The sequence below is a fragment of the Molothrus aeneus genome, chromosome 3 (assembly GCF_037042795.1).
Source record: "Molothrus aeneus isolate 106 chromosome 3, BPBGC_Maene_1.0, whole genome shotgun sequence".
NCBI classification, from domain to species: domain Eukaryota; kingdom Metazoa; phylum Chordata; class Aves; order Passeriformes; family Icteridae; genus Molothrus; species Molothrus aeneus.
The window spans coordinates 67,769,777-67,784,473 of NC_089648.1; the positions used below are offsets into that span (position 1 = coordinate 67,769,777).

At 37.1% G+C, this 14,697-nt stretch overlaps 1 protein-coding gene across 4 annotated transcripts in view; it reads left to right on the plus strand.

The window, feature by feature from the left end:
* Nucleotides 1–14,697, plus strand: part of WASF1 (WASP family member 1) — an 87,582-nt gene that overhangs the window by 44,459 nt on the left and 28,426 nt on the right. For 3 of the 4 annotated variants that reach the window (XM_066547115.1, XM_066547113.1, XM_066547112.1), the window contains exon 2: nt 14,400–14,560. In XM_066547115.1, coding sequence (XP_066403212.1) covers nt 14,428–14,560 — 133 coding nt within the window. In that variant the 5' untranslated portion in view covers nt 14,400–14,427. Of the gene's footprint in view, nt 1–11,995; nt 12,091–14,399; nt 14,561–14,697 lie in introns of those variants that run through there. The other variant, XM_066547114.1, reaches the window with a different exon arrangement.

A 14,697-nucleotide genomic window follows, 5' to 3' on the forward strand; every position in this document is an offset into this window, starting at 1 on the left:
ACCTTTTAAGTGACTAGGACATTCAACTATAAGGACACATGTCTAATATTCAATAATTCTGAAACTGGTTTTATCTAATAACAATATATATAAAGATTTTACCTAATGACTATATATATATAATGACGATATATATGTTTATGTATATACATATGTACATATATATATGTATTAAGTGCATAATTATTTTCTGGGATTAAGATCCAGGAACTAAAGTCTACTACTTGCAGCTAATATCTCAGTTTCTGGATAAGATCTTCCTTGTTTGCTTGCTTGGTTTCAAGAGTCTTCACACAAAGGGTTCTGTGGCTTAATGCTTTTGATTGCTGCAGTAAGGGAGGCATGAATTAATTCCTCTTAATCTTGTGTCCATCCTTTAATCAGTCTTTCCATTTCTTGAGTGAGTTCTTCAAACATCAGGCTGTTGTTCAGGAAGAAGAACCATCCTACCTTTGGTGCCTGTGCTTCAAAGAGGGTAGACAGAATTAACCTGGAGCCCATGGAGACCTTTTTGATTTCCTGTTTGTTCCATATGTCCTTGGTTAAAAAAAAGGGAAAAAAGTGAATGAAATGGATGGCTCTTTTTAGGCACTTGTGATTCCTGGGCATTCTGTGGAAACTCCAGCATTGAGCTGGCTGTGATGATTCCTAGCTGCTGTCCTCAGAGGCAGCTGAAGCGACTATGTTGGTGTCTTCACAGACATATCCATTTCCTATTTTTTCCTATGCTTGAAACCAGTATTTTGATGACAGCACCAATATTTGATAAGTAGCATTTTATACAGTTCTGGTCTAATACTGTAGATGTAGAAATTCTCTGAATTTCTACAGTTAGCATATCTTAATTGCAAAAGGAATTACTGAAATTATTGAGTTCTTACATTATCTACCTTTGAGGCATCTTTATTTCTTGATAATTATATGTACTAGTTCAAAGTCTAACAATTCCAAGCTGTCTTTTCAGAGCTCCCTGAAGAGACAGCTAAAGATAATCTCATTTCTACGTCCCTATTCTTTCACTATCTACTCTCTGCTAAATATTTGTTAAGAGAGAAAGAGCCCACTTTATTAACTCCCTTACTAGATCTGCCCTTCCTCATGGCTGGATGGGCTAATCCTTTTGCTGTATTGTATCAAGAATAAACCTTCTTTTCCTCCATGTGGTCCCTTGACTCCCTTGGAGGAGCCAACAGAGACCTATGTTAAGTCAGTGTTTCCCTTATGATAGAAGGTGCTATGATTGTCACATGTAATGGGCCTGAGGATGTTTTCCCTGCAGGTTGAGAACACCTTCTTTTCCTTGATAAATATATACCTGTGGGTTCTTTACTCATAGTTACTTAATCCTGCTGATGCCATAAGCCATGGAGGTGGGCCTTACTGTCTCTCTGTTAAGAAGTTCTGATGTAAGGTGAATGTACAACTGAACACAATCTTCTGACCCAGTGAACTTCCCTTGAAAAGCTTCCATATGGGACTAGTTTCTCTCTGCTTGAAACTGAGATGGCATCTCCAGTTTGCCAACTGTAATTTTCATTTACATAGATTTTGTATTTTCAAGCCCAAACAATAAACCACAAGGATGTGTGAATTTCAAAATGTCCTTATTTCGTGTTTGTGCCTTCAGTTATTTAAGCTGGTAACTTTAAATAATGCTTGTTTGATGCATAGCACAAAACCAACTCAAAAATTTTAAAAATCAAGTTTCCAAACCTGGAGTCAAGAAAAGGAGGTGAATGTGGTCATTCTTTGTCAGTTTGTCTGATTCCTGTTTCATCTTAATATTTTTAAGAGACTGTCAAATCTAAGAAGAACGTCATAGGGAGCAGATATTTGAAACGTTGTTGAGCTCCTGTACATATTGTTAAAATGTATGTCTTTGCAAATGTTACAGGCAGTGGAAAGGTGACAGTGTTAGTTTACATGTAAATAGCTAGAAGAAACCAGAGAGGGAAGGCATTCTACAGATATCCCAATTATGGGAACAGCTTTAGTTAAAGCTCACAATCAACCATGACAAAAACACCTTGAGAGGACTATCTTTAATTAGTTCTAATCTTCACCAAAAGAATTAGTTTTCTCACCAATATTTATTCATTTCATGGCAAGAATACTACTCAAACTCAGGCATGGACAGTGAAAATAAATGCTGGCTATAATTAACTTGAGTATTTAAACTTAGGGGAAAATACTTATGTAAATATGAGGACTTCAAATGCCGCTTACAGAATTACAAAGAAATCTAATTTTGTCTGGAAAATTAGTTTTTCCTTATGAGATATTTTAAGGTGTTTGAATTATGGCTTGCAGAAACTATGGAATAGTTAATTAAAATTAATTTATTAAAATGCAGCACATTTAAAAACCTTCAAGCATGTAATCCCTACTTGCTACATAAATTTGCTGAATGTATACTGATTCTTTTATATAATATTTCATCAGTGTTATGACAGAAGGGAAAATAGCTCACTTTTCTTCTTAATAAATATTCACATGACTAGTTTCCTTGATTTTGTTTAAAAATTTATTTATTCACTGGAAGTCATATAAATCAGGCTAATAGGAAAAAAACTTCCTGTTGCAAGTTCTAAATGTCGTCCTGTAAAGAATCTCATTTCATTCCAGAATAGCTACTTAAAGGACCAGGAGTTTGAGAGTCTGGAACTCAGGCCTCAACCTGCAAAGGACATCTAAACTGGAAACTTAATTGGGGGAAAAAAGAATTTGCAAGATTGAATTTATGCAGTTGCAAATTTAGAGTAGGCAATAGCAACAAATGATGTCATAATTAAAAGTATTCACAGAACATAAGATTATTTGTACTCAAGAGAACCTCTAAAGATAACCTCGTTCCACACTTTCCCTTAGGCCGTGTTTCTTGCAGCCACATCCAGCCTGCTCTTGAACACTTACAGGGATAGAGCATCCACAGCTTCTCTGGGCAACCTGTCCCAGTGCCTCACCACCCTCACTGAAAAATTTCTTCCTAATGTCTGATCTAAACATTAAATACCTATTTAACTATAACTCTTTCCATTTAAAGCCATTCTCCCTTCTTCTATCACCACGTGCCCTTGTAATAAGTCCCTCTCCAGCTCTCTTGCAGCCCCCAGGTACTGGAAGGTGTTGTAGGGTCTCCCTGGAGCTGTCTCTCCAGAGTGAGCAACCCCAACTCTCAGCCTGTCTCCATAGGAGAGGTGCTTCAGTTCTCTGATCCACCTCTGTGGTCCTCATCTGGACCCCTCAATTTTTTTTTTCTGCTAAATAAGAACAGACATTTATAGCTTAGTAGAATTGCTAGCACAGAAAGTGTGTGGCATCTATAAATACCTGAATGTTACAAACAATGACAAATAATAATTAATGTATGTAATCTGAAAGTATAGGCAAAAAAAGCTCAGAGGAAAGAGGGAGAATTGACACATTTTTGTATGTGTGGTATGTAGTTGGTTGTAAAAGATTACCCAAGAAATTACTGGAAATACCCTATTTAAAATGATGATATTTGAATGGAAAAATTAGTCCCAAATGACACTTCACTGCGTAGAAAACTGGTATGTCTGAGTCCTCCAGTCTTCACTTAGCAAGTCTTTAACTCACTTCACCTGGTGGAACAACTTTTGCTGTTACACCAGGTGAATGATGTAATGATCTGTTTCTAGCCTGCCACAGTATAAATAATTATTAAAATAGTATTTATTTTTATATTTTATATATTATAGTAATATAAATCATTATTAAATCCTCATCAGTATTTCTGGACTGTGAAATATTTATTGACATTTCAGTTCAAAAGCAAACAATTTCTCTGTAGATGTTAATACCTTTTTTCTGCAGCATGGCTCATAAATGGCAGTAGACAGGGAAAAATGTTGTTTTTCTGCATTGACATTTTTTACAACAAATCCTCTTCTCAGGAATTTCATTGTTCACAAGGGAGGGAAATTAATCTACAAAGAAGCTCAGCTAGTCGTAATAAGATGATTATTACACATCTTTATATCCCCCTTCATCATTGGTATATCTTAATTCTTTCTTTAAAACTGTGAAAAAGAAAATCAAACCCAATAATCTGTCATTTGTGGGTTTGGTATCTAAGCATAAAATGCATCTAGACACTTGGTGTCATAGCATAAAGTGCAGGGAAGATTTTGTTCTTAAATACATGACTCCTTCATGGCTCTTGCGATGCTAACGTCACTTCTTCAAATCTTTAATGATGTTTTGAGGCACAAAAAGCTGCCAGCAGTCATTGTTGACATCATTGAGGCACAAAAAGCCAATAGTCATTGTTGACATCTGTAACTTAGTTTAGTAAGGGAGTACTAATTAATACTGCTGGATTAATATACAGGAACTGCCTAAGTAGCTCCCTCATTGTGTGATGTTTCATAGTCACAGCCCTCTGTACATTGGTCTAATTAGTACTGTAGATTCCCAAAATCATTTATTATTTGATTAAAATGTGATTTCTTTCTCAGATTCATCAGTAATATCAACACAACGCCCAGACTCTTGTATTCCCCTTCCTTCCTTTCCTCACAATGCACAGCAACTCATTTCTTTCATTTTTGGCACATCATAATTTAATATTTACCCGCGCTAGCTTGGTACCAAAGGAACAATTATTTCCTAATCACTTGCCTTCGGGGGGTTCTCCACTTGTGTCTGGGGAAAAAGGGCAGTTTGGGAGCGTGTCTGTATTTCCTTTGTAAGGCCAGCCCTGTTGTTAGGGCAGGGCACTGTGTGTTGAATTCTAATGCCTGGGTGCGAGAGCCAGCCCGTTTGGAAGTGGCAGCGTGGGAGGGAGGTGTTGGCTGCGGGCAGCAGAGCCCCAGCCTGGGGCTCCCTAGGAGTGAGGAGCTCCGGCAGCTGTCCGGACCGTGCCCATGGGGAACACAGCGCTCAGCGCCGGAGCCAGGCTGGAACTCCTCAATCCCCCCAGTACCCACCAGGCTGCTTTGCTTTGCAGCCAGCTAGTTCAGGTACCTTTCCTTTAAATATTTATCATTTGCTGCCACAAAATATTGTCCATTCAAAAGCAGGTTGTGGTATCTGTGCAACAGAAGTGTATTGGCATTGGTTTTTATGTGCATTCGGTAGATTTTGTAAGATTGTTTAAAATTCACGAGTGCTTGTAATAGGTCTTATCCTGGATTGACAGAGGACTATGTAACAGAGGTAACTGTTCATGTATGGAGTATTTATTTTCAAGGAAAATTGTAGAAAATTTTCAAAGGTAGCATGTTAAGATATACTTAAACCACAGAGAAGGTACTTTTAGTTCTGGTACTAAGGTTTTGATTTTAAATTAACACTGGATTAGTTATCTGTCTCTGTCAAGACTATAATAAAGATCTTTTGGTGCAATCCATCACAGGGCTTTTGTGTTACACACTATACCTAGAAACTGTTAACAGGGAGACTAGATTAATGCAGAGAGAAAAAATGTCATCAGATAAAACATAGGTCTCAAAAAGCAATTTCAAGTTCCATACTATGTTATGCATTAATACATTTTTAGCCTTCAGGGAAAAGAGAAAAACTTGTAATCAAAAATTAATTTAAGCATTCTTGGCTGTACCTAAATTAGAACCCGGGATACTTCCAAAATTGTTATTAATCAAATGACCTGACAGGAGCTCACTAGGAGAAAGTTAATGAGTAAAGGCTATTCTGAATAATATTTAGTAATGCTGATAAGAAATTTTGCAGCTCTTTTTCTAATTTTACATATAAAAATTTAAAGTATTTCTATTTCGAGGTAGCCATATGTGTCTGTACATGTATGTTATGCATATGCTCTTTATTTTTTAAATTAACTTCTTCAGAAAACCTAATAGAAATACAAGTGCAAGAAGTCACTATTTTTTCTTGATTAATATCTTAACAATAAAGTGAGGTGTGGTTTCATATGACTTAAATATTTCTCCATTAATATATGAACACATTTGTCTAATTTCATTAATTTTGTGATTTTTTGGTTGGTTTTTTTTGTTTGCTTTTTGTTGTTTTTATTGTTTGTCTTTTTTTGTAAACTATCATTGCAATTTTTGCTGGTTTGGGTATAATGATTCTCATCTTTTCTGTGAACAAGTGACAAGTTTGATTTTATAAGTCTTCACTGTAATTTAGTGCTATATTGGAAGGAAAGAAATTGGTGATTACTATTTTGTGCCTTCGGGTTTGGATTTGAAGAATGCAATTCTATTCTATCCAGTTTCTGGTTATTTACTGTTTTGTAACTTAAAAATATAACAGGTCATTAACAGATTGGGTCATCATACCTGTAACAAAAGTTTTAGTTTCAAGATACTAAGAAGTAGAATTATAAGGAAAACTAAGCCTAAATACTGATTAACTCACATCTAACATCTGGAAATCCTTAGTGGTGTATTTTAATTTTTAATACACCTAGGTGAGTTTTTTTCATCAGAAATTTTAGCCTTTGTGTATTCTGTATTTTTTATGTTATATGTATTTTGGAAGTAAGCTGTTATAAAAAAAAATTTGATTACAGTTTTCTTATTACTATTTTTGCTTAACATACCCAATGTGAAGGAAATTTGTAAGTCTAAATGTTTCTTGCTGTAGACATGCTAAACAGTGTCACATCTTAACTTTGTTCATTGAATTTTGTCTGTAAGCCAGAAGTGTAACTGGCTTAGTGCCTTATTGCCTCCAGCAGTCCTGCTGTTCAGAGTAGGTAGTGTTGAACCTGATTTGTTGTAAATGTTTTGGGTTTTTTTTAATTTTTCCAATAGCATTTTGATTTAAATAACTTCTTTATTAAGGTGAACAGATATTTTTACAGTTATTGGCAAGACAACTGCAGTAATGATGGCCGTTTTTTTGGGTTTTTTTTTTTTGTTGTTGTTGTTTTTTGGTGTTTTTTTTTTTTTTTTTTTTTTTTGGTTTTGCTGTGGATTTGATAAGGTTGACATGAATGATTTAAAAGACAACATAGTAAGATGGAAGCTGTTGGGAAGGTAGTGAAAAATGAAGGAAGTAACATCTGATGCTTAATAAATTGACAAATCAATAGGTACTTGTTTATATTCTGGAAAATCATAGTTGAAAACAAAGGAAAAAACTTCAGTTATGTGAAATCAAGCTGAGTTTACCCTTGTATAAAAGGACCTGTCTTGAAAAGCCACAATTAGTAAGCTGGTTCACTCTGAATTGTTTGTGAATTCCATGTCACTCATAGGAATTCTGCTTAAGGTTCAGGATGAGATTTGCAAAATCCACATGCTGTTTATTTCACCCTAATGCATTTTGAACCTGTATTGGGGAAAAGAAACCAATATTGACCTGAATATTCTCTCCTTGTATTTAGGATACCTTAAGCTTTTGCTCTGTACATGTCATCAGAGTGAAATTTTTCATGAGGGTTTGAAGAGAGGAGGAGAGGGGAGGGGAGGAATGTATAAATGATGGTGATAACCTCCACCACCTGCATACTGGGACAAAAGGGGCCAGAGGCAGCCTGAACAAAACACAGGTGGGAGGAATTCCTTACAAGTGAGTGGGGACACTGGGGAGAGCCCAAAGTTAAAGAGTTGGTTGTAGCCAGTGTGGAAAGGTAAATTATTTTCCCCAGCAGAGTGGGAAATGATGTGCAAGCCCTGGGGGCTGGACTCACGGGGTGGGGAGTGGTTGCTGCCTGCTGTGATGGTGTATTTTGTTACACAGAGCTCATTGACTTGACCCAGATTGCAGCTTCACTCGCTGAAAATATGCTGGTGTTTCCTCTCAGACTTGAGGTAGCCCCTGTAATAATGAGCAGATACATCAACTTTCTCCTCTGAAATGTCGCTGCTGTTTCTGTTAATGAGGTTGTACTTGGTGCATTTCTACTGGGGAGTTGTATTTTGCACTGCTGCCCATACTGAGAGCTCTGCTGACACTCACCAGAGCCATCTCAGTCACAGTGGCTATTTAAGATTTTCTTGAAAAGCTAATTTATCACAGATAAAGCTCTTAAAAGTCAGCATACAAATTATTAATCTCTCAATTTCTTTCTACCCATAGCTTGCCAAAACTGCCTTCACTTTGACAATACTAATTCATGGTAGTCACAAGCTACATAGGGCTTAAAATACAGCTTTTTCTTTTCCTGTGTAAAATATTGCCCTTTTTTTTCATTTGTTTAGCTGAATAAATATTAAACTTCTAAATTTTGACAAGGAAGTAGATGTTGCTGTAGCTTGTGTCTGTGATCAAATCCGAATGGATTTTCAAATATTTTTTTGTGTGCTTTAAAGACGAGTGTGTGGGTATGTGTGCAGGTGTGCATACAGGCATAGGGGAGGGACTGCAGTCTTGTGATACACATCTGAGAGAAAATTGGCTGGATGGTAGTAGCTGAAAAATAATTTTTTAACACTCTAATTATGCCTTAGAGATTGAGTAGAACTCAAGGTCCTACCCGTATTTGTGACTGTGCTCTCTTTTCTGCTTATCTGATGTGACAGATGTGCTGATATGATTACAGCTTGTTCTATAGGAGGAAAATACTAATTGCCCCAGACAATTAATACAATACAGAAGTCAGTCAATATTAAATACAGAATAAATATTGCAAATTAATTTAAAATATATTTTATAGTTATATGAAGTACGTTGGTTTTTGCAATCTATTAATTGCTATCCTGCTAATGAAATGCTTTCCTATACAATGTTATTGAGCTAGAGCCTTCAGTGACTCATTGACATATTAATCTATCCCCAAATAATCTTATCATAGTTCAACAACAGAATATTTAGAGAATGTTTTGAGAGATTGTTGCTGTTATTACTTGGGGAACAGTATTTTTCATTTTTGTGACTACAAAGGAAATATGAAATATTTTAGTGGTGACTCTGTGGTTTAATGAAAAAAGAAATTATCAACTTCCATTCTATGCCCTTTATAGGCATTGCTCCTTAGGTTGACCAAATCTTATGACTAGAGACAGGACTCAAGGAAACAGCATGAAACAGGGGAGGTTTAGATTGGATATCAGGAAAAGTTTCTTCACCCAGAGCATGGTTGGGCACAGAAACAGGCTCCCCAGGGAAGTGGTCACAGCACCAAGCCTGTCTGACTTCAAGAAGTGTTTGGACAACACTCTCAGGCACATGGTGTGATTCTTGGAGTGTCCTGTGCTGGGCCAGGAGTTGGACTTGATTGTGATGGATTTCTTCCAGCTCAGGATATTCTATGATTCTATAAACGTGTAACAACTTTTTTGAATAGACAATCTAGTATAGGAGGTCTTATGATGCCAATGATTCATTTTATGCTCGTTCTTAAAGAGCAGTGATGTCAACATCACATTCCAGTAATATATTCCTCATTTATTTGCTTTCACATGTTTTTTTATTTGCAATAAAGTCTTTTCCTAGTTAGTTGAAGTTAGAAAAAATTTTTCAAAGTGAGTTGCAGAAGCCTGAGATTTGAGGGAAGTGTTCCAAGGTTTTCCATTCTGTGACATGGCTCAAAAACAGAAAGGATTTCAAAACTGTAATTTTAACACATTTCTGTTGAATTGCCAATTTAAGATGTCAGTTGTCATCTTGTCAGATCTGAGATGTATCCTTTAAAGGATGTTAAATGCCTTTAGAGTTTTAAAATCGTTATGTTGACTCAGCAATAGGTGGTTGTGGCCTACTTTGTTGAAGGACACCACTCTGTAGGTGTCTGTTTCTTCTTAAACTTGTACCTGATCTTGATCTTGCAGTGAGAGCTGCAGAAAAACAAGGAATGCAAATTCTTTGCACATTTGCCTTTCATAGTAGAAGACTGCATTATAAGAGCTTCATCTTTGGATTTTCTGCAACTGGTATGACTTATGATGTCTTGTAATACAGTTAAAAGAAAATTTGCCAGGAGAAGTAGCTTGGTTTTTTTTTAACTTACGCAATTCTGATTTTACCAGATTTGTTAACACATTGAAGTTTTTTTTTTTTTATTAGCTTGTGTATAGTGTAGATGCAGTTAGTACATGATTATGTAAGCAAATATAAAAACTATTATATATTCTATTTGTGTTTCCTAGGGTGGGTGGAGGAAGTGTTAAATTGATTGTTGCATTTGAAACTGTGGTCTGTTCTGCCAGCAGCTGGAACGTGATCAATTAAATGGGGCATATGAAAGGCATTGCTGTTTCACATTGTTAAAGGAAAATTACAAGTAATATTGTAGTACTGAGGTCTAAAGATATACTCTAGAAATGGCTGGAAATAAATTTGACTCCATCAAAGCAAGGGCATTCAGTGCTGGATTATTAGCATGTTATAGAAAAAATAATAGATTAATATCTTTCATTAATGCTAAGAAAATAATGACATTTTTAGTAAGGATGAAATGTAGCCTAATCAGAAGTAAACTTTCATTAATAAAAACCATGTGATGATGACATTTCATTAGTCATCTGAAAAAGAAACTGAAGTGAAATTTAATTTTTAGTTAAACTGTGGGGCAGGGTTCATTTTCCCCACCTTATTGTTGTGCTTTCATTCCTACTTGTCTCCCTGTACTCGTTAGAAAACCTGAATCATTACTGTGACTACTGACATCTCAGATTTTTCATAAGCTTCTAGTAAACCATGTAACATTTCTCCACACATCTTGCAATTCTGAAATATTTCTACAGGAGGGTGATGAAGGGAAGGTGGTGGTTTGTGTCCTACCCCAGTGCTCCCCAGGGCCTTCTCTGAGCACCAGCAGCCGGGGACACTGTCCTGCTCAGAGCCAGGGGCTGTGGGCATGGGGAGCAGGTACCCTGTGAGAGCAGGTGTCTGAGCTGCTGCCAGCAGTGCTGGAGAGCTGTGAGACACAGAAATCTCACTCACCTCTTAAGACCCCTAATAGCTGAAGAGGACTGTGCAGTACACTCAGCAACTTGCTTTTTTGATAAGAAGTGTGATCAAATGTCATTAAGGCTATTCTTCTGAAAACATTTTAATTAGCTCTCTTTAGTGCCGTTGTTCTGCTAGTTTTTTAAGTAATAGGAACTAATTGAAAAGCAACTCGAGCATTTTACCTAATTCCTGAAAAATCACATATGAAAGCATAGTAGCTTAACAAAAACATTAGGCATAACTGTTATGTACACACAGTTGTATTCTATACTCATACTGGAAGCATATGTGAGGGGGATGAGTTTGTGCCAGCCATTGTGCAACTGAAGTAGCAAAGGGTTTTGCAAAGAAGATTAGAGTTGGCTTCTCAAGTGGATTCAGAGTGCTTCAAAGGATGTATAGGAAGTGGGGCAGAAGAGTTTCAATAGTGGATCTCCAAAAGACATCGGCATCTCTTTGTAAAGAGGAGTTTCATTTTAAGATCACTATGGAGTAAAGTACTCCAGTTAACTGAGTGCAAACTAGTGCTACTTCACTGCAGAAGAGCTGCCTCCAAAGATTTGCATGGAATTGCAGGGGAGAGGAGGTAGCTGTGTTTGAGGATTGCCTCGCCCTGCTGCGTTCTGAGCCTGGAAGCAGCGGAGCTGAGGGGAGGGAGAGCTGTGTGACAGGAGAGCTGCAAACCTCTGAGGAGGTGTCATGTAACCTCTCAACCGAGGGATCTGCTTATGCACCGACAAGCTGCTTCTCTCTTCTGCCTGCCTGGAGTTACCAACACTTTCCAGGGCTTACTTGGGAGTGACATGGTAACAGGATTTCATGATCTAGGAATGAAGTTTTCCTTTGCTGCCCCAGTGACTTGAGTAATGCATGGTTTGGGATGGGGGGGAGGAGTGGGGGGGAGAGGGTGTGTGCATTTTTTTTACATTTCGCCTAAAGGATATAAGAGATTGTAACAATGCCTTTTTTGTTTTTTCCTCTTTCACAGCTCTAAAGCTATATAATAAACATAGTGCTTTCAGGATTTTTTTCAGCTTTCTTTTTATGAACTACTTTGGGAAAAATATCTTTTATAGGACTGAAGAAATTGTGTGAGTACAGTAAAGTTCCATTTGCTGTTGCACACCTGTTGCTCCCTGTGTTGGGATCGCTAATTACAATTGGGAAGGAACCATCAAGACCTTCTAGTGTTGCAACAAACTGCAAAGAATATGTGGTCCGTAGTGGACAAATTACCAGCAGGTACTTTTGTTGTATAGAGCATCCTGTGGCAATTAGTTTCAGAATTTATTAAACATTATGTGAAATGCCTTTTCCTTTGTTTTAAGCATAATTAAGTGGTATTTTCCTTTGTTGCCTCCCTTCTTTTGTTTCTGTGGGAATCTGGTAAATATCCTCTCTTTAGGCTTTGCATAGTTTTCAAACATCAGGAATATTTTTGAAGGTGTCAGTTATATCTTCTATTGTTTGTTTCCCTTCCAAATTTATTCCTCTTTGAAAACTACACCTTTCAGCATACTTACTGCTCCTACTGCTACCTTTTTTTGTTATATTATGAGTTTGTATAGGACACCCACAACAGCATTATTCAGATATTAGAAAATGTTGAAAGTGTGAAATTTTTCTGTGAAAATGTTTATTTACATACTTGTTTGGACCATCTTTAAAAGACTTGTCTACTTGGTATTTATGCAACACTGTCATTAAAGCAGTAATCAAGAAAGGGCTCAACTTTGGAATTAATATTTAATTGCTTCTGTAGAACATTGCTCACGTATCATTTGATGTGTTTCTTTGACAGGGACAGAACAGTTCCTTTATTTTCTCTTGGGGAACCATGATAATGAACCTGTAGTTAAATGTTCATGAACACTTTTCCATTGCTTCTATCTGAGACCGCATTCAGATTTGCACTTTTTATTTTATTTGGTTGGTGTGTAAAGTCTAGCTTTTCAGGACTTAGGTACTTGGTGGCTAGAAAGATTTGGGATATTTCTAGAAAATAAATAAAAAGCGTAGAGTATTTTGATTGTTCTGTCAAGAAAATATGGGTGGTAGACATGATGTTAAAATGCAATGAATGAGATGCAATCGGATCCTGGAAACACAGAGTGTTTCAGGTGCACTTTAAGGATCCCACCTGGGTCCCTCAGCGATGAGCTCTGGCTCCAGTGAAAGAATATACTCCCAGGAAACCAGGCAAGGAGAAATCTAAGCAGTCTGCGAGGTGAAAGTACTCCTTTACAGTCACCTTTGCATCTTCTAATTCACTGTGCCATTCTAGGTCAGCAAAATTTCACCTCTATCTTATCCTATTATGCAAAAACACCCTCTCAGTTTTGACCAAGTAAGGATAACAGTGGCTAAATATATACTGTAGGGAAAGTGCATTCTGTGGCTCTACACAAAGCCTGGCTGCATCTTGAGTTTTGGGGTAAAACTTCTAAGCAGAGGACAGATGAAACAGGCAGGCTGGGTGGTTGAGGAACTAGGACTGCATATGGGTTGCGTTGTGGAAAACCTGTTTTCCTTTGGTCTGGAGAAAGTGTAATCTCTTCTGCAGTGGGAGGGGAGAATATAAGTTACACCAAGTGTATCCATTCTCTGTATGTCAAGTGGGAGTTTTGTCAGAGTGTTACATGACAAATGATGGAAAAATACAGAATTTTAGGGAATCAGCTTTTGGTGAAGAAGCATTTTAGTAAACGGGTCTTAATAAGCAGCACTAATAAGATGAGGGATGTAACTTGCCCTCTGGGAAACTCCTTCCAATCAGTGTCATGGGTGTAGAAAATTATCAGCCTGGGATTCACAGCCTGAGACAATTCTTATGCTGTCTGTAGAACTAGTGAAGACTCTTGATGTATTTACCATTTGAATTTGAAAACTGTGAAGGGGTAGGATTTCTGAGTCCTGGAGGGAATTGCACTACAAGTCTACTGTGGAGACTTTCATATTTAGAAGATGCATTGTTAGGTGAATTAATTGTCAGTAGCAGTGCAGGGAGAAGGGCAACATCTTCCCTTTCCCTACCTTGACTATGTATGATTTAGAAGTGGTGCTCAGATTAGAAGGGTGACTCCTGCTGGTAGCATGACACAATGAATGAGTCATACCTACCTTTCAACTATAATCGATGACAACTAGTTCGACTTTGACCTCATAACAAAAGGACTTTTTGTTGGACTTTGCTTGCACTGAATAAGGAAGTAGTCCATCAAGAACACAATCTTTCTCTAATGGTTTTGGACTGCAGAGATTTTCCTGTCTTTTTTAGGGGGGTGGGAGGGTTAGGAAAAAACAGAAACAGTAAAAAATTACTCGGCACTTCAGTAGACTCTGAATCAGGTAAAGATTTAAAGAGAGAGAATGAAATAATCTTTCTTTGGGAAAAGAAGAAAATATTTAGGTATTCACAGAGCAAGGAATTCTATCAGTACTATGGAGCTATTTTTATCTGTTAAGATTAGTCAATTTAACTTCGGACATAACCTGAATGTAAAATATTTACAATTAAAATTGTAACAGTACTGTGTCTGTTTTCTTCACAGGTTTGCTGGTCCTCTGATACATTTCAGAATGCCTCTGGTAAAAAGGAACATAGACCCCAGGCACTTGTGCCACACAGCTCTGCCCCGAGGTATCAAGAATGAGTTGGAATGTGTCACCAATATTTCCTTGGCAAATATAATCAGACAACTGAGTAGCCTAAGTAAGTACATTGTCTTAATAGCTGTATTTAGAACTAATATATTTTACAGTCACAGTGTTTGAAGTAGGAACACCTTTTCAATTTCTCTGTAGAAAGAAAGTTGTCACTGGGTCTGGAATGTAGTGCTTTTGTGGGTA